We start from the raw sequence: 18443 nt of genomic DNA on the forward strand, positions 1-18443 counted from the left end.
CACAGTCTGATCAGAGGGTAAAGGACTAGAATCAGATAGAAATGGAGGGTTAGAGTCACAGTCTGATCAGTGGGGAAAGGGGCTGTAGAATCAGGGCGAATGGAGGGTTAGAGTCACAGTCTGATCAGAGGGGAAAGGGGCTGTAGAATCAGATAGAAATGGAGGGTTAGAGTCACAGTCTGATCAGAGGGAAAGGGGCTGTAGAATCAGATAGAAATGGAGGGTTAGAGTCACAGTCTGATCAGAGGGTAAAGGGACTAGAATCAGATAGAAATGGAGGGTTAGAGTCACAGTCTGATCAGAGGGAAAGGGACTGTAGAATCAGGTAGAAATGGAGGGTTAGAGTCACAGTCTGATCAGAGGGGAAAGGGACTGTAGAATCAGATAGAAATGGGGGGTTAGAGTCACAGTCTGATCAAAGGGGAAAGGGGCTGTAGAATCAGATAGAAATGGAGGGTTAGAGTCACAGTCTGATCAGAGGGAAAGGGGCTGTAGAATCAGGTAGAAATGGAGGGTTAGAGTCACAGTCTGATCAGAGGGGAAAGGGACTGTAGAATCAGGGCGAATGGAGGGTTAGAGTCACAATCTGATCAGAGGGGAAAGGGACTGTAGAATCAGATAGAAATGGGGGGTTAGAGTCACAGTCTGATCAGAGGGGAAAGGGACTGTAGAATCAGATAGAAATGGAGGGTTAGAGTCACAGTCTGATCAGAGGGGAAAGGGACTGTAGAATCAGATAGAAATGGAGGGTTAGAGTCACAGTCTGATCAGTGGGGAAAGGGACTGTAGAATCAGATAGAAATGGAGGGTTAGAGTCACAGTCTGATCAGAGGGAAAGGGACTGCAGAATCAGATAGAAATGGAGGGTCAGAGTCACAGTCTGATCAGAGGGGAAAGGGGCTGTAGAATCAGGTAGAAATGGAGGGTTAGAGTCACAGTCTGATCAGAGGGGAAAGGGGCTGTAGAATCAGATAGAAATGTGGCGTTAGAGTCACAGTCTGATCAGAGGGGAAAGGGACTGTAGAATCAGATAGAAATGGAGGGTTAGAGTCAGAGTCTGATCAGAGGGGAAAGGGACTGTAAAATCAGATAGAAATGGAGGGTTAGAGTCACTGTCTGATCAGAGGGGAAAGGGGCTGTAGAATCAGTTAAAAATGGAGGGTTAGAGTCACAGTCTGATCAGAGGGGAAAGGGGCTGTAGAATCAGGTAGAAATGGTCGGTTAGAGTCACGGTCTGATCAGAGGGGAAAGGGACTGTAGAATCAGATAGAAATGGAGGGTTAGATTCACAGTCTGATCAGAGGGAAAGGGACTGTAGAATCAGGTAGAAATGGAGGGTTAGAGTCACGGTCTGATCAGAGGGGAAAGGGACTGTAGAATCAGATAGAAATGGAGGGTTAGAGTCACAGTCTGATCAGAGGGGAAAGGGGCTGCAGAATCAGTTAGAAATGGGGGGTTAGAGTCACAGTCTGATCAGAGGGGAAAGGGACTGTAGAATCAGATAGAAATGGAGGGTTAGAGTCACAGTCTGATCAGAGGGGAAAGGGGCTGTAGAATCAGATAGAAATGGAGGGTTAGAGTCACAGTCTGATCAGAGGGGAAAGGGACTGTAGAATCAGATAGAAATGGGGGGTTAGAGTCACAGTCTGATCAGAGGGGAAAGGGACTGTAGAATCAGATAGAAATGGGGGTTAGAGTCACAGTCTGATCAGTGGGGAAAGGGGCTGTAGAATCAGTTATAAATGGAGGGTTAGAGTCACAGTCTGATCAGAGGGGAAAGGGGCTGTAGAATCAGATAGAAATGGAGGGTTAGAGTCACAGTCTGATCAGAGGGGAAAGGGGCTGTAGAATCAGATAGAAATGGAGGGTTAGAGTCACAATCTGATCAGAGGGGAAAGGGACTGTAGAATCAGATAGAAATGGAGGGTGAGAGTCACAGTCTGATCAGCGGGGAAAGGGACTGTAGAATCAAATAGAAATGGAGGGTCAGAGTCACAGTCTGATCAGAGGGGACAGGGGCTGCAGAATCAGATAGAAATGGAGGGTTAGCGTCACGGTCTGATCAGAGGGGAAAGGGACTGTGGAATTAGCTAGAAATGGAGGGATAGAGTCACCGTCTGATCAGAGGGGAAAGGGGCTGTAGAATCAGGTAGAAATGGAGGGTTAGAGTCACAGTCTGATGAGTGGGGAAAGGGACTGTAGAATCAGATAGAAATGGAGGGTTCGAGTCACAGTCTGATCAGACGGGAAAGGGGCTGTAGAATCAGGGCGAATGGAGGGTTAGAGTCACAGTCTGATCAGAGGGGAAAGGGACTGTAGAATCAGATAGAAATGGAGGGTTAGAGTCACAGTCTGATCAGAGGGGAAAGGGGCTGTAGAATCAGATAGAAATGGAGGGTTAGAGTCACAGTCTGATCAGAGGGGAAAGGGGCTGTAGAATCAGATAAAAATGGAGGGTTAGAGTCACAGTCTGATCAGAGGGGAAAGGGACTGTAGAATCAGATAGAAATGGGGGGTTAGAGTCACAGTCTGATCAGAGGGGAAAGGGACTGTAGATTCAGGTAGAAATGGAGGGTTAGAGTCACAGTCTGATCAGAGGGGAAAGGGACTGTAGAATCAGATAGAAATGGGGGGTTAGAGTCACAGTCTGATCAGAGGGGAAAGGGGCTGTAGAATCAGGTAGAAATGGGCGGTTAGAGTCACGGTCTGATCAGAGGGGAAAGGGACTGTAGAATCAGATAGAAATGGAGGGTTAGATTCACAGTCTGATCAGAGGGGAAAGGGACTGTAGAATCAGGTAGAAATGGAGGGTTAGAGTCACGGTCTGATCAGAGGGAAAGGGACTGTAGAATCAGATAGAAATGGAGGGTTAGAGTCACAGTCTGATCAGAGGGGAAAGGGGCTGCAGAATCAGTTAGAAATGGGGTGTTAGAGTCACAGTCTGATCAGAGGGGAAAGGGACTGTAGAATCAGATAGAAATGGAGGGTTAGAGTCACAGTCTGATCAGAGGGGAAAAGGGCTGTAGAATCAGATAGAAATGGAGGGTTAGAGTCACAGTCTGATCAGAGGGGAAAGGGGCTGTAGAATCAGATAGAAATGGAGGGTTAGAGTCACAGTCTGATCAGAGGGAAAGGGGCTGTAGAATCAGATAGAAATGGAGGGATAGAGTCACCGTCTGATCAGAGGGGAAAGGGGCTGTAGAATCAGATAGAAATGGAGGGTTAGAGTCACAGTCTGATGAGTGGGGAAAGGGGCTGTAGAATCAGATAGAAATGGAGGGTTAGAGTCACAGTCTGATCAGAGGGGAAAGGGGCTGTAGAATCAGGGCGAATGGAGGGTTAGAGTCACAGTCTGATCAGAGGGGAAAGGGACTGTAGAATCAGATAGAAATGGAGGGTTAGAGTCACAGTCTGATCAGAGGGGAAAGGGGCTGTAGAATCAGATAGAAATGGAGGGTTAGAGTCACAGTCTGATCAGAGGGGAAAGGGGCTGTAGAATCAGATAGAAATGGAGGGTTAGAGTCACAGTCTGATCAGAGGGTAAAGGGACTAGAATCAGATAGAAATGGAGGGTTAGAGTCACAGTCTGATCAGTGGGGAAAGGGGCTGTAGAATCAGGCGAATGGAGGGTTAGAGTCACAGTCTGATCAGAGGGGAAAGGGACTGTAGAATCAGATAGAAATGGAGGGTTAGAGTCACAGTCTGATCAGAGGGGAAAGGGGCTGTAGAATCAGATAGAAATGGAGGGTTAGAGTCACAGTCTGATCAGAGGGTAAAGGGACTAGAATCAGATAGAAATGGAGGGTTAGAGTCACAGTCTGATCAGAGGGGAAAGGGACTGTAGAATCAGGTAGAAATGGAGGGTTAGAGTCACAGTCTGATCAGAGGGGAAAGGGACTGTAGAATCAGATAGAAATGGGGGGTTAGAGTCACAGTCTGATCAAAGGGGAAAGGGGCTGTAGAATCAGATAGAAATGGAGGGTTAGAGTCACAGTCTGATCAGAGGGGAAAGGGGCTGTAGAATCAGGTAGAAATGGAGGGTTAGAGTCACAGTCTGATCAGAGGGGAAAGGGACTGTAGAATCAGGGCGAATGGAGGGTTAGAGTCACAATCTGATCAGAGGGGAAAGGGACTGTAGAATCAGATAGAAATGGGGGGTTAGAGTCACAGTCTGATCAGAGGGAAAGGGACTGTAGAATCAGATAGAAATGGAGGGTTAGAGTCACAGTCTGATCAGAGGGGAAAGGGACTGTAGAATCAGATAGAAATGGAGGGTTAGAGTCACAGTCTGATCAGTGGGGAAAGGGACTGTAGAATTAGATAGAAATGGAGGGTTAGAGTCACAGTCTGATCAGAGGGGAAAGGGACTGCAGAATCAGATAGAAATGGAGGGTCAGAGTCACAGTCTGATCAGAGGGGAAAGGGGCTGTAGAATCAGGTAGAAATGGAGGGTTAGAGTCACAGTCTGATCAGAGGGGAAAGGGGCTGTAGAATCAGATAGAAATGTGGCGTTAGAGTCACAGTCTGATCAGAGGGGAAAGGGACTGTAGAATCAGATAGAAATGGAGGGTTAGAGTCAGAGTCTGATCAGAGGGGAAAGGGACTGTAGAATCAGATAGAAATGGAGGGTTAGAGTCACTGTCTGATCAGAGGGGAAAGGGGCTGTAGAATCAGTTAAAAATGGAGGGTTAGAGTCACAGTCTGATCAGAGGGGAAAGGGGCTGTAGAATCAGGTAGAAATGGTCGGTTAGAGTCACGGTCTGATCAGAGGGGAAAGGGACTGTAGAATCAGATAGAAATGGAGGGTTAGATTCACAGTCTGATCAGAGGGGAAAGGGACTGTAGAATCAGGTAGAAATGGAGGGTTAGAGTCACGGTCTGATCAGAGGGGAAAGGGACTGTAGAATCAGATAGAAATGGAGGGTTAGAGTCACAGTCTGATCAGAGGGGAAAGGGGCTGCAGAATCAGTTAGAAATGGGGGGGTTAGAGTCACAGTCTGATCAGAGGGGAAAGGGACTGTAGAATCAGATAGAAATGGAGGGTTAGAGTCACAGTCTGATCAGAGGGGAAAGGGGCTGTAGAATCAGATAGAAATGGAGGTTAGAGTCACAGTCTGATCAGAGGGGAAAGGGACTGTAGAATCAGATAGAAATGGGGGGTTAGAGTCACAGTCTGATCAGAGGGGAAAGGGACTGTAGAATCAGATAGAAATGGGGGGTTAGAGTCACAGTCTGATCAGTGGGGAAAGGGGCTGTAGAATCAGTTAGAAATGGAGGGTTAGAGTCACAGTCTGATCAGAGGGGAAAGGGGCTGTAGAATCAGATAGAAATGGAGGGTTAGAGTCACAGTCTGATCAGAGGGGAAAGGGGCTGTAGAATCAGATAGAAATGGAGGGTTAGAGTCACAATCTGATCAGAGGGGAAAGGGACTGTAGAATCAGATAGAAATGGAGGGTGAGAGTCACAGTCTGATCAGCGGGGAAAGGGACTGTAGAATCAAATAGAAATGGAGGGTTAGAGTCACAGTCTGATGAGTGGGGAAAGGGACTGTAGAATCAGATAGAAATGGAGGGTTCGAGTCACAGTCTGATCAGACGGGAAAGGGGCTGTAGAATCAGGGCGAATGGAGGGTTAGAGTCACAGTCTGATCAGAGGGGAAAGGGACTGTAGAATCAGATAGAAATGGAGGGTTAGAGTCACAGTCTGATCAGAGGGGAAAGGGGCTGTAGAATCAGATAGAAATGGAGGGTTAGAGTCACAGTCTGATCAGAGGGGAAAGGGGCTGTAGAATCAGATAAAAATGGAGGGTTAGAGTCACAGTCTGATCAGAGGGGAAAGGGACTGTAGAATCAGATAGAAATGGGGGGTTAGAGTCACAGTCTGATCAGAGGGGAAAGGGACTGTAGATTCAGGTAGAAATGGAGGGTTAGAGTCACAGTCTGATCAGAGGGGAAAGGGACTGTAGAATCAGATAGAAATGGGGGGTTAGAGTCACAGTCTGATCAGAGGGGAAAGGGGCTGTAGAATCAGGTAGAAATGGGCGGTTAGAGTCACGGTCTGATCAGAGGGGAAAGGGACTGTAGAATCAGATAGAAATGGAGGGTTAGATTCACAGTCTGATCAGAGGGGAAAGGGACTGTAGAATCAGGTAGAAATGGAGGGTTAGAGTCACGGTCTGATCAGAGGGGAAAGGGACTGTAGAATCAGATAGAAATGGAGGGTTAGAGTCACAGTCTGATCAGAGGGGAAAGGGGCTGCAGAATCAGTTAGAAATGGGGGGTTAGAGTCACAGTCTGATCAGAGGGGAAAGGGACTGTAGAATCAGATAGAAATGGAGGGTTAGAGTCACAGTCTGATCAGAGGGGAAAAGGGCTGTAGAATCAGATAGAAATGGAGGGTTAGAGTCACAGTCTGATCAGAGGGGAAAGGGGCTGTAGAATCAGATAGAAATGGATGGTTAGAGTCACAGTCTGATCAGAGGGGAAAGGGGCTGTAGAATCAGATAGAAATGGAGGGTTAGAGTCACAATCTGATCAGAGGGGAAAGGGTCTGTAGAATCAGATAGAAATAGAGGGTGAGAGTCACAGTCTGATCAGCGGGGAAAGGGACTGTAGAATCAAATAGAAATGGAGGGTCAGAGTCACAGTCTGATCAGAGGGGACAGGGGCTGCAGAATCAGATAGAAATGGAGGGTTAGCGTCACGGTCTGATCAGAGGGGAAAGGGACTGTGGAATCAGCTAGAAATGGAGGGATAGAGTCACCGTCTGATCAGAGGGGAAAGGGGCTGTAGAATCAGATAGAAATGGAGGGTTAGAGTCACAGTCTGATGAGTGGGGAAAGGGGCTGTAGAATCAGATAGAAATGGAGGGTTAGAGTCACAGTCTGATCAGAGGGGAAAGGGGCTGTAGAATCAGGGCGAATGGAGGGTTAGAGTCACAGTCTGATCAGAGGGGAAAGGGACTGTAGAATCAGATAGAAATGGAGGGTTAGAGTCACAGTCTGATCAGAGGGGAAAGGGGCTGTAGAATCAGATAGAAATGGAGGGTTAGAGTCACAGTCTGATCAGAGGGGAAAGGGGCTGTAGAATCAGATAGAAATGGAGGGTTAGAGTCACAGTCTGATCAGAGGGTAAAGGGACTAGAATCAGATAGAAATGGAGGGTTAGAGTCACAGTCTGATCAGTGGGGAAAGGGGCTGTAGAATCAGGGCGAATGGAGGGTTAGAGTCACAGTCTGATCAGAGGGGAAAGGGACTGTAGAATCAGATAGAAATGGAGGGTTAGAGTCACAGTCTGATCAGAGGGGAAAGGGGCTGTAGAATCAGATAGAAATGGAGGGTTAGAGTCACAGTCTGATCAGAGGGTAAAGGGACTAGAATCAGATAGAAATGGAGGGTTCGAGTCACAGTCTGATCAGAGGGGAAAGGGACTGTAGAATCAGGTAGAAATGGAGGGTTAGAGTCACAGTCTGATCAGAGGGGAAAGGGACTGTAGAATCAGATAGAAATGGGGGGTTAGAGTCACAGTCTGATCAAAGGGGAAAGGGACTGTAGAATCAGATAGAAATGGGGGGTTAGAGTCACAGTCTGATCAGAGGGGAAAGGGGCTGTAGAATCAGATAGAAATGGAGGGTTAGAGTCACAGTCTGATCAGAGGGGAAAGGGGCTGTAGAATCAGGTAGAAATGGAGGGTTAGAGTCACAGTCTGATCAGAGGGGAAAGGGACTGTAGAATCAGGGCGAATGGAGGGTTAGAGTCACAGTCTGATCAGAGGGGAAAGGGACTGTAGAATCAGATAGAAATGGGGGGTTAGAGTCACAGTCTGATCAGAGGGGAAAGGGACTGTAGAATCAGATAGAAATGGAGGGTTAGAGTCACAGTCTGATCAGAGGGGAAAGGGACTGTAGAATCAGATAGAAATGGGGGGTTAGAGTCACAGTCTGATCAGAGGGGAAAGGGACTGTAGAATCAGATAGAAATGGAGGGTTAGAGTCACAGTCTGATCAGAGGGGAAAGGGACTGTAGAATCAGTTGAAATGGAGGGTTAGAGTCACAGTCTGATCAGAGGGGAAAGGGACTGTAGAATCAGATAGAAATGGAGGGTTACAGTCACAGTCTGATCAGAGGGGAAAGGGGCTGTAGAATCAGTTAAAAATGGAGGGTTAGAGTCACAGTCTGATCAGAGGGGAAAGGGACTGTAGAATCAGATAGAAATGGGGGGTTAGAGTCACAGTCTGATCAGAGGGGAAAGGGACTGTAGATTCAGGTAGAAATGGAGGGTTAGAGTCACAGTCTGATCAGAGGGGAAAGGGACTGTAGAATCAGTTAGAAATGGGGGGTTAGAGTCACAGTCTGATCAGAGGGGAAAGGGACTGTAGAATCAGATAGAAATGGGGGGTTAGAGTCACAGTCTGATCAGAGGGGAAAGGGGCTATACAATCAGATAGAAATGGAGGGTTAGAGTCACAGTCTGATCAGAGGGGAAAGGGGCTGTAGAATCAGATTGAAATGGAGGGTTAGAGTCACAGTCTGATCAGAGGGGAAAGGGGCTGTAGAATCAGATAGAAATGGAGGATTAGAGTCACAGTCTGATCAGAGGGGAAAGGGACTGTAGAATCAGATAGAAATGGAGGGTTAGAGTCACAGTCTGATCAGAGGGGAAAGGGACTGTAGAATCAGATAGAAATGGAGGGTTAGAGTCACAGTCTGATCAGAGGGGAAAGGGACTGTAGAATCAGATAGAAATGGAGGGTTAGAGTCACAGTCTGATCAGAGGGGAAAGGGACTGTAAAATCAGATAGAAATGGAGGGTTAGAGTCACGGTCTGATCAGAGGGGAAAGGGACTGTAGAATCAGATAGAAATGGAGGGTTAGAGTCACAGTCTGATCAGAGGGGAAAGGGGCTGTAGAATCAGATAGAAATGGATGGTTAGAGTCACAGTCTGATCAGAGGGGAAAGGGGCTGTAGAATCAGATAGAAATGGAGGGTTAGAGTCACAGTCTGATCAGTGGGGAAAGGGACTGCAGAATCAGATAGAAATGGAGGGTTAGAGTCACAGTCTGATCAGAGGGGAAAGGGATTGCAGAATCAGATAGAAATGGAGGGTTAGAGTCACAGTCTGATCAGAGGGGAAAGGGGCTGTAGAATCAGATAGAAATGGAGGGTTAGAGTCACAGTCTGATCAGAGGGGAAAGGGGCTGTAGAATCAGATAGAAATGTGGGGTTAGAGTCACAGTCTGATCAGAAGGGAAAGGGACTGTAGAATCAGATAGAAATGGAGGGTTAGAGTCACAGTCTGATCAGAGGGGAAAGGGGCTGCAGAATCAGTTAAAAATGGAGGGTTAGAGTCACAGTCTGATCAGAGGGGAAAGGGGCTGTAGAATCAGATAGAAATGGGGGGTTAGAGTCACGGTCTGATCAGAGGGGAAAGGGACTGTAGAATCAGATAGAAATGGAGGGTTAGATTCACAGTCTGATCAGAGGGGAAAGGGACTGTAGAATCAGGTAGAAATGGAGGGTTAGAGTCACAGTCTGATCAGAGGGGAAAGGGACTGTGGAATCAGATCGAAATGGAGGGTTAGAGTCACAGTCTGATCAGAGGGGAAAGGGGCTGCAGAATCAGTTAGAAATGGGGGGTTAGAGTCACGGTCTGATCAGAGGGGAAAGGGACTGTAGAATCAGATCGAAATGGAGGGTTAGAGTCACAGTCTGATCAGAGGGGAAAGGGGCTGCAGAATCAGTTAGAAATGGGGGGTTAGAGTCACAGTCTGATCAGAGGGGAAAGGGACTGTAGAATCAGATAGAAATGGAGGGTTAGAGTCACAGTCTGATCAGAGGGGAAATGGGCTGTAGAATCAGTTAAAAATGGAGGGTTAGAGTCACAGTCTGATCAGAGGGGAAAGGGGCTGTAGAATCAGATAGAAATGGGGGGTTAGAGTCACGGTCTGATCAGAGGGGAAAGGGACTGTAGAATCAGATAGAAATGGAGGGTTAGATTCACAGTCTGATCAGAAGGGAAAGGGACTGTAGAATCAGATCGAAATGGAGGGTTAGAGTCACAGTCTGATCAGAGGGGAAAGGGGCTGCAGAATCAGTTAGAAATGGGGGGTTAGAGTCACGGTCTGATCAGAGGGGAGAGGGACTGTAGAATCAGATCGAAATGGAGGGTTAGAGTCACAGTCTGATCAGAGGGGAAAGGGGCTGCAGAATCAGTTAGAAATGGGGGGTTAGAGTCACAGTCTGATCAGAGGGGAAAGGGACTGTAGAATCAGATAGAAATGGAGGGTTAGAGTCACAGTCTGATCAGAGGGGAAAGGGGCTGTAGAATCAGATAGAAATGGAGGGTTAGAGTCACAGTCTGATCAGAGGGGAAAGGGGCTGTAGAATCAGATAGAAATGGAGGGTTAGAGACACAGTCTGATCAGAGTGGAAAGGGGCTGTAGAATCAGGGCGGATGGAGGGTTAGAGTCACAGTCTGATCAGAGTGGAAAGGGAATGAAGAATCAGATAGACATGGAGGGTTGGTGCTGGGAGATGGACTGAGCGGAGTGTCCCAGGGGTCAGTGCTGGGAGATGGGCTGAGTGGAGTGTCCCGGGGGTCAGTGCTGGGAGATGTGCTGAGTGGAGTGTCCCGGGGGTCAGTGCTGGGAGATGGGCTGAGTGGAGTGTCCCAGGGATCAATGCTGGTAAATGGGCTGAGTGGAGTGTCCCAGGGGTCAGTGCTGGGAGATGGGCTGAGTGGAGTGTCCCAGGGGTCAGTGCTGTGAGATGGGCTGAGTGGAGTGTCCCAGGGGTCAGTGCTCGGAGATGTGCTGAGTGGAGTGTCCCTGGGGTCAGTGCTGGGAGATGGGCTGAGTGGAGTGTCCCAGGGGTCAGTGCTGGGAGATGGGCGGAGTGGAGTGTCCCAGGGGTCAGTGCTGGGAGATGGGCTGAGCCGAGTGTCCCAGGGGTCAGTGCTGTGAGATGGGCTGAGTGGAGTGTCCCAGGGGTCAGTGCTCGGAGATGGGCTGTGTGGAGTGTCCCAGGGGTCAGTGCTGGGGAATGCGCTGAGTGGAGTGTCCCAGGGGTCAGTGCTGGGAGATGGGCTGAGTGGAGTGTCCCAGGTGTCGGTGCTGGGAGATGGGCTGAGTGGAGTGTCCCGGGGGCCAGTGCTGGGAGATGGGCGGAGTGGAGTGTCCCAGGGGTCAGTGCTGGGGAATGGGCTGAGTGGAGTGTCCCAGGGGTCAGTGCTGGGAGATGTGCTGAGTGGAGTGTCCCTGGGGTCAGTGCTGGGAGATGGGCTGAGTGGAGTGTCCCAGGGGTCAGTGCTGGGAGATGGGCTGAGTGGAGTGTCCCAGGGGTCAGTGCTGGGAGATGGGATGAGTGGAGTGTCCCAGAGGTCAGTGCTCGGAGATGGGCTGTGTGGAGTGTCCCAGGGGTCAGTGCTGGGGAATGGGCTGAGTGGAGTGTCCCAGGGGTCAGTGCTGGGAGATGGGCTGAGTGGAGTGTCCCAGCGGTCAGTGCTGGGAGATGTGCTGAGTGGAGTGTCCCAGGGGTCAGTGCTGGGAGATGGGTTGTGTGGAGTGTCCCAGGGGTCAGTGCTGGGAGATGGGCTGAGTGGAGTGTCCCAGGGGTCAGTGCTGGGAGATGGGCTGAGTGGAGTGTCCCAGGGGTCAGTGCTGTGAGATGGGCTGTGTGGAGTGTCCCAGGGGTCAGTGCTGGGAGATGGGCTGAGTGGAGTGTCCCGGGGGTCAGTGCTGTGAGATGGGTTGTGTGGAGTGTCCCAGGGGTCAATGCTGGGAGATTGGCTGAGCGGAGTGTCCCAGGGGTCAGTGCTGGGAGATGGGCTGAGTGGAGTGTCCCAGGGGTCAGTGCTGGGAGATGGGCTGAGTGGAGTGTCCCAGGGGTCAGTGCTGGGAGATGTGCTGAGTGGAGTGTCCCAGGGGTCAGTGCTGGGAGATGGGCTGAGTGGAGTGTCCCAGGGTTCAGTGCTGGGAGATGGGATGAGTGGAGTGTCCCAGGGGTCAGTGCTGGGAGATGGGCTGAGTGGAGTGTCCCAGGGGTCAGTGCTGGGAGATGGGCTGAGTGGAGTGTCCCAGGGGTCAGTGCTGGGAGATGGGCTGAGTGGAGTGTCCCTGGGGTCAGTGCTGGGAGATGGGCTGAGTGGAGTGTCCCAGAGGTCAGTGCTGGGAGATGCACTGAGTGGAGTGTCCCAGGGGTCAGTGCTTGGAGATGGGCTGAGTGGAGTGTCCCAGGGGTCAGTGCTGGGAGATGGGCTGAGTGGAGTGTCCCAGGAGTCAGTGCTGGGAGATGGGCTGAGTGGAGTGTCCCAGGGGTCAGTGCTGGGAGATGGGCTGAGTGGAGTGTCCCAGGGGTCAGTGCTGGGAGATGGGCTGAGTGGAGTGTCCCAGGGGTCAGTGCTGTGAGATGGGCTGAGTGGAGTGTCCCAGGGGTCAGTGCTGGGAGATGGGCTGAGTGGAGTGTCCCAGGGGTCAGTGCTGGGAGATGGGCTGAGTGGAGTGTCCCAGGAGTCAGTCCTGGGAGATGGGCTGAGTGGAGTGTCCCAGGGGTCAGTGCTGGGAGATGGGCTGAGTGGAGTGTCCCAGGGGTCAGTGCTGGGAGATGGGCTGAGTGGAGTGTCCCAGAGGTCAGTGCTGGGAGATGGGCTGAGTGGAGTGTCCCAGGGGTCAGTGCTGGGAGATGGACTGAGTGGAGTGTCCCAGAGGTCAGTCCTGGGAGATGGGCTGAGTGGAGTGTCCCAGAGGTCAGTGCTGGGAGATGGGCTGAGTGGAGTGTCCCAGGGGTCAGTGCTGTGAGATGGGCTGAGAGGAGTGTCCCAGGGGTCAGTGCTGGGAGATGGGCTGAGTGGAGTGTCCCAGGGGTCAGTGCTGGGAGATGGGCTGAGTGGAGTGTCCCAGGGGTCAGTGCTGTGAGATGGGCTGAGAGGAGTGTCCCAGGGGTCAGTGCTGCGAGATGGGCTGAGTGGAGTGTCCCAGGGGTCAGTGCTGGGAGATGGGCTGAGTGGAGTGTCCCTGGGGTCAGTGCTGTGAGATTGGCTGAGTGGAGTGTCCCAGGGGTCAGTGCTGTGAGATGGGCTGAGAGGAGTGTCCCTGGGGTCAGTGCTGTGAGATTGGCTGAGCGGAGTGTCCCAGGGGTCAGTGCTGACAGATGGGCTGAGTGGAGTGTCCCAGGGGTCAGTGCTGTGAGATGGGCTGAGCGGAGTGTCCCAGGGGTCAGTGCTGACAGATGGGCTGATTGGAGTGTCCCGGGGGTCAGTGCTGGGGGATGGGCTGAGTGGAGTGTCCCAGGGGTCAGTGCTGGGAGATGGGCTGAGTGGAGTGTCCCAGGGGTCAGTGCTAGGAGATGGGCTGAGTGGAGTGTCCCAGGGGTCAGTGCTGGGAGATGGGATGAGTGGAGTGTCCCAGGGGTCAGTGCTGGGAGATGGGCTGAGTGGAGTGTCCCGGGGGTCAGTGCTGGGGGACGGGCTGAGTGGAGTGTCCCAGGGGTCAGTGCTGTGAGATGGGCTGAGTGGAGTGTCCCAGGGGTCAGTGCTGGGAGATGGGCTGAGTGGAGTGTCCCAGGGGTCAGTGCTGTGAGATGGGCTGAGTGGAGTGTCCCAGGGGTCAGTGCTGGGAGATGGGCTGAGTGGAGTGTCCCAGGGTTCAGTGCTTGGAGATGGGCTGAGTGGAGTGTCCCAGGGTTCAGTGCTGGGAGATGGGCTGAGTGAAGTGTCCCAGGGGTCAGTGCTGGGAGATGGACTGAGTGGAGTGTCCCAGGGGTCAGTGCTGGGAGATGGGCTGAGTGGAGTGTCCCGGGGGTCAGTGCTGGGAGATGGGCTGAGTGGAGTGTCCCAGGGGTCAGTGCTGGGAGATGGGCTGAGTGGAGTTTCCCAGGGTTCAGTGCTGGGAGATGGGCGGAGTGGAGTGTCCCGGGGGTCAGTGCTGGGAGATGGGCTGAGTGGAGTGTCCCAGGGGTCAGTGCTGGGAGATGGGCTGAGTGGAGTGTCCCAGGGGTCAGTGCTGGGAGATGGGCTTAGTGGAGTGTCCCGGGGGTCAGTGCTGGGAGATGGGCTGAGTGGAGTGTCCCAGGGGTCGGTGCTGGGAGATGGGCTGAGTGGAGTGTCCCAGGGGTCAGTGCTGGGAGATGGGCTGAGTGGAGTGTCCCAGGGGTCAGTGCTGGGAGATGGGCTGGGTGGAGTGTCCCAGGGGTCAGTGCTGTGAGATGGGCTGAGTGGAGCGTCCCACGGGTCAGTGCTGGGGGATGGGCTGAGTGGAGTGTCCCAGGGGTCAGTGCTGGGAGATGGGCTGAGTGGAGTGTCCCAGGGGTCAGTGCTGTGAGATGGGCTGAGTGGAGTGTCCCAGGGGTCAGTGCTGGGAGATGCGCTGTGTGGAGTGTCTCAGGAGTCAGTCCTGGGAAATGGGCGGAGTGGAGTGTCCCAGGGGTCAATGCTGGGAGATGGGCTGAGTGGAGTGTCCCGGGGGTCAGTGCTGGGAGATGGGCTGAGTGAAGTGTCCCAGGGGGTCAGTGCTGGGAGATGGGCTGAGTGGAGTGTCCCAGGGGTCAGTGCTGGGAGATGGGCTGAGTGGAGTGTCCCAGGGGTCAGTGCTGGGAGATGGGCTGAGGCGAGTGTCCCGGGGCTCAGTGCTGGGAGATGCGCTGTGTGGAGTGTCTCAGGAGTCAGTCCTGGGAAATGGGCGGAGTGGAGTGTCCCAGGGGTCAATGCTGGGAGATGGGCTGAGTGGAGTGTCCCAGGGGTCAGTGCTGGGAGATGGGCTGAGTGATGTGTCCCAGGGGGTCAGTGCTGGGAGATGGGCTGAGTGGAGTGTCCCAGGGGTCAGTGCTGTGAGATGGGCTGTGTGGAGTGTCCCAGGGGTCAGTGCTGGGAGATGGGCTGAGTGGAGTGTCCCAGGGGTCAGTGCTGGGAGATGGGCTGAGTGGAGTGTCCCAGGGGTCAGTGCTGGGAGATGGGCTGAGTGGAGTGTCCCAGGGGTCAGTGCTGGGAGATGGGCTGAGCCGAGTGTCCCAGGGGTCAGTGCTGGGAGATGGGCTGAGTGGAGTGTCCCAGGGGTCAGTGCTGGGAGATGGGCTGTGTGGAGTGTCTCAGGAGTCAGTCCTGGGAAATGGGCTGAGTAGAGTGTGCCAGGGGTCAGTGCTGGGAGATGGGCTGAGTGGAGTGTCCCAGGGGTCAGTGCTGGGAGATGGGCTGAGTGGAGTGTCCCAGGGGTCAGTGCTAGGAGATGGGCTGAGTGGAGTGTCCCAGGGGTCAGTGCTGGGAGATGGGCTGAGTGGAGTGTCCCAGGGGTCAGTGCTGGGAGATGGGCTGAGTGGAGTGTCCCAGGGGTCAGTGCTGGGAGATGGACTGAGTGGAGTGTCCCAGGGGTCAGTGCTGGGAGATGGGCTGAGTGGAGTGTCCCAGGGGTCAGTGCTTGGAGATGGGCTGAGTGGAGTGTCCCAGGTGTCAGTGCTGGGAGATGGGCTGATTGGAGTGTCCCAGGGGTCAGTGCTGGGAGATGGACTGAGTGGAGTGTCCCAGGGGTCAGTGCTGGGAGATGGGATGAGTGGATTGTCCCAGGGGTCAGTGCTGGGAGATGGGCTGAGTGGAGTGTCCCAGGGGTCAGTGCTGGGAGATGGGCTGAGTGGAGTGTCCCATGTGTCAGTGCTGGGAGATGGGCTGAGTGGAGTGTCCCAGGGGTCAGTGCTGTGAGATGGGCTGTGTGGAGTGTCCCAGGGGTCAGTGCTGGGAGATGGGCTGAGTGGAGTGTCCCAGGGGTCAGTGCTGGGAGATTGGCTGAGTGGAGTGTCCCAGGGGTCAGTGCTGGGAGATGGGCTGTGTGGAGTGTCTCAGGAGTCAGTCCTGGGAAATGGGCTGAGTGGAGTGTCCCAGGGGTCAGTGCTGGGAGATGGGCTGAGTAGAGCGTTGGACATAGACCAGTACACATAGTTAAAAGGTCGTTGCTTCAGCAGGATCATCGACCTCTCCTCCCAACACGCATGCTCATTAGTGTTACAATCTGTTGAATGGTCTCCGCACATTCTCCATCCAGGAGTGAGTGCCTCTGTCCCTAATAGTCTTCACTTCCTGATCTCTCTGAATTATTTATCACAGAGAGTCCCATTCTTCTTTCACACTGCCTCTGGATTGGCATTGCCCGTTCTGCAATATTGGAAAAGACCGATCTCACCCCCAGATACATGAATATGCACCGAGACACAACAAGAAGCCAGGAGTTGCCCAACAAGCTCCCCTTTCCTGGATGATCTCAACCATCTCACCATATTCTCAACTTGCTCTGTCACAAACCTCTCCTGATCTTCGTCAATGTGGACAGAACTTTGTAAATATCGCGATCAGAACAGGGAGAAGGAACGGAATAACCGTCTCTGTGTCCCTGATTCACAGTGGCCCATACACTATACACTCCAGTGTCACAGAGTGCAGTATAACTACGGCTGGGTACCCGTCTGGCATCCATTAAACAGGGCAGTCAGTGGGAGATTCTGCTTATCTTACCGGATGTCTGGTTTGTTCCCTTCATTATCGTATTCAGATTCTCCTTTGCTATGTTGGACAGTCTGTTCCCGACACCTGTAAAATATTCCCACATTTCCACGTTGAAAGCGTCTGCCATGAACTGCTGCCTGGGGATCATCCGACGGATATCAGTGTCATGATAATTAAGTTGAACTCCCTTCACCATCGCAATATTAGTAACCTCGGGAAAGTCACTAATGCCAGAGATTGCCGTGTACATCACAGTAATTGAGTTAGTGTCTGTAAAATAAACAATTAAAGGGACAGGTTAATAAACATTTAAAAACACTGTTCAAATTGAAGCCCATTCACACAATGACAATCTCCAATAGCACACCATTTTATCACAACATCTGATGTTATAAACTTAATACAATTAAACTGGGTCACAATAAGATGGCTGCAGCTCCTCCGAACAGGGAATAAACATGGAACCAGAGTCACTGAGAAGACCGATGGAGTCTGTGGGGACACGTGGGAGAGTCTGGGACACATTCGAGCGGTTGCAGTGTTAAACAGAAGATCTCTAACCTAGAACAGTAACCTGGGACACATCCGATTTATCTCTAACCTGGAACAGGATCCTGGGACACACCCGGTCTATCTCTAACCTGGAACAGTAAACTGGGACACGCCCGGTCCATCTCTAACCTGGAACAGTAACCTGGGACAAACCCGGTCTATCTCTAACCTGGAACAGTAACCTGGGACACACCCGGTCTATCTCTAACCTGGAACAGTAACCTGGGACACACCCGGTCTATCTCTAACCAGGAACAGTAAACTGGGACTCACCCGGTCTACCTCTAACCTGGAACAGTAACCTGGGACACATGCGGTCTATCTCTAACATGGAAGAGTAACCTGGGACACACCCGGTCTATCTCTAACCTGGAACAGTAACCTGGGACACACTCAGTCCATCTCTAACCAAGGAAAAGTAACCTGGGACACACCCGGTCTATCTCTAACCTGGAACAGTAACCTGGGACACACCCGGTCTATTTCTAACCTGGAACAGTAACCTGGGACACACCCGGTCTATCACAAACCTGGAACAGTAACCTGGGACAAACTTGCTCTATCTCTAAACTGGAACAGTAACCTGGGATAAACATGGTCTATCTCTAACCTGGAAGAGTAACCTGGGACACACCCGGTCTATCTCTAATGAGAAACAGTAACCTGGGGCACACCCGGTCTACCTCTAACAATGAACAGTAACCTGGGACACACCCGGTATATCTCTAACCAGGAACAGTAACCTGGAACACACCTGGTCCATCTCTAACCCAGGAACAGTAACCTGGGCCACACCCAGTCTATCTCTAACAATGAATAGTAACCCTGGGACACACCCGGTCTATCTCTAACCAGCAAGAGTAACCTGGGAATACCCGGTCTATCACTAACCTGGAAGAGTAACGTGGGACACACCCGGTCTAACGCTAACCAGGAACAGTAACCTGGGACACACCTGGTCTATCTTTAACCTGGAACAGTAACCTGGGACACACCCGGTCTGTCTATAACCAAGAAACAGTAACCTGGGACAGACAGGGTCTATCTCTGACCAAGGAACAGTAACCTGGGACACACCATATCTCTCTCTAACCTGGAAGAGTAACCTGGTACACACCCGTTCTATCTCTAACGAGGAACAGTAAGCTGGGACACACCCGGTCTATCTCTAACCTGGAAAAGTAACCTGGTACACATCTGGTCTATCTCTAACTAGGAACAGTAACCTGGGACACACCCAGACTATCTCCAACCAGGAACAGTAATCTGGGCACACCTGCTTTATCACTAACTAGGAACAGTACCCTGGGACACACCCGGTCTATCTCTAACCAGGAATAGTAACCTGGGACACACCTGGTCTATTTCTAACCTGGAACTGTAACCTGGGACACACTTGGTCTATCTCTAAC

General features: G+C 52.0%; 1 protein-coding gene across 1 annotated transcript in view; it reads right to left on the reverse strand.

The window, feature by feature from the left end:
* LOC147095555 (class I histocompatibility antigen, F10 alpha chain-like) overlaps positions 1 to 16729 on the reverse strand; it is a 125439-nt gene extending 108710 nt beyond the window's left edge. Inside the window, exon 1 of the mRNA XM_085973660.1 lies at positions 16489 to 16729. Coding sequence (XP_085829786.1) covers positions 16489 to 16729 — 241 coding nt within the window. The remainder of the gene's footprint in view (positions 1 to 16488) is intronic.
* Between the last annotated feature and the right edge of the window lie 1714 nt (positions 16730 to 18443).

The sequence above is a fragment of the Somniosus microcephalus genome, unplaced genomic scaffold, assembly GCF_052327205.1.
Source record: "Somniosus microcephalus isolate GS21.2 unplaced genomic scaffold, FLI_Smic_1.0 unresolved_chr1, whole genome shotgun sequence".
NCBI lineage: Eukaryota > Metazoa > Chordata > Chondrichthyes > Squaliformes > Somniosidae > Somniosus > Somniosus microcephalus.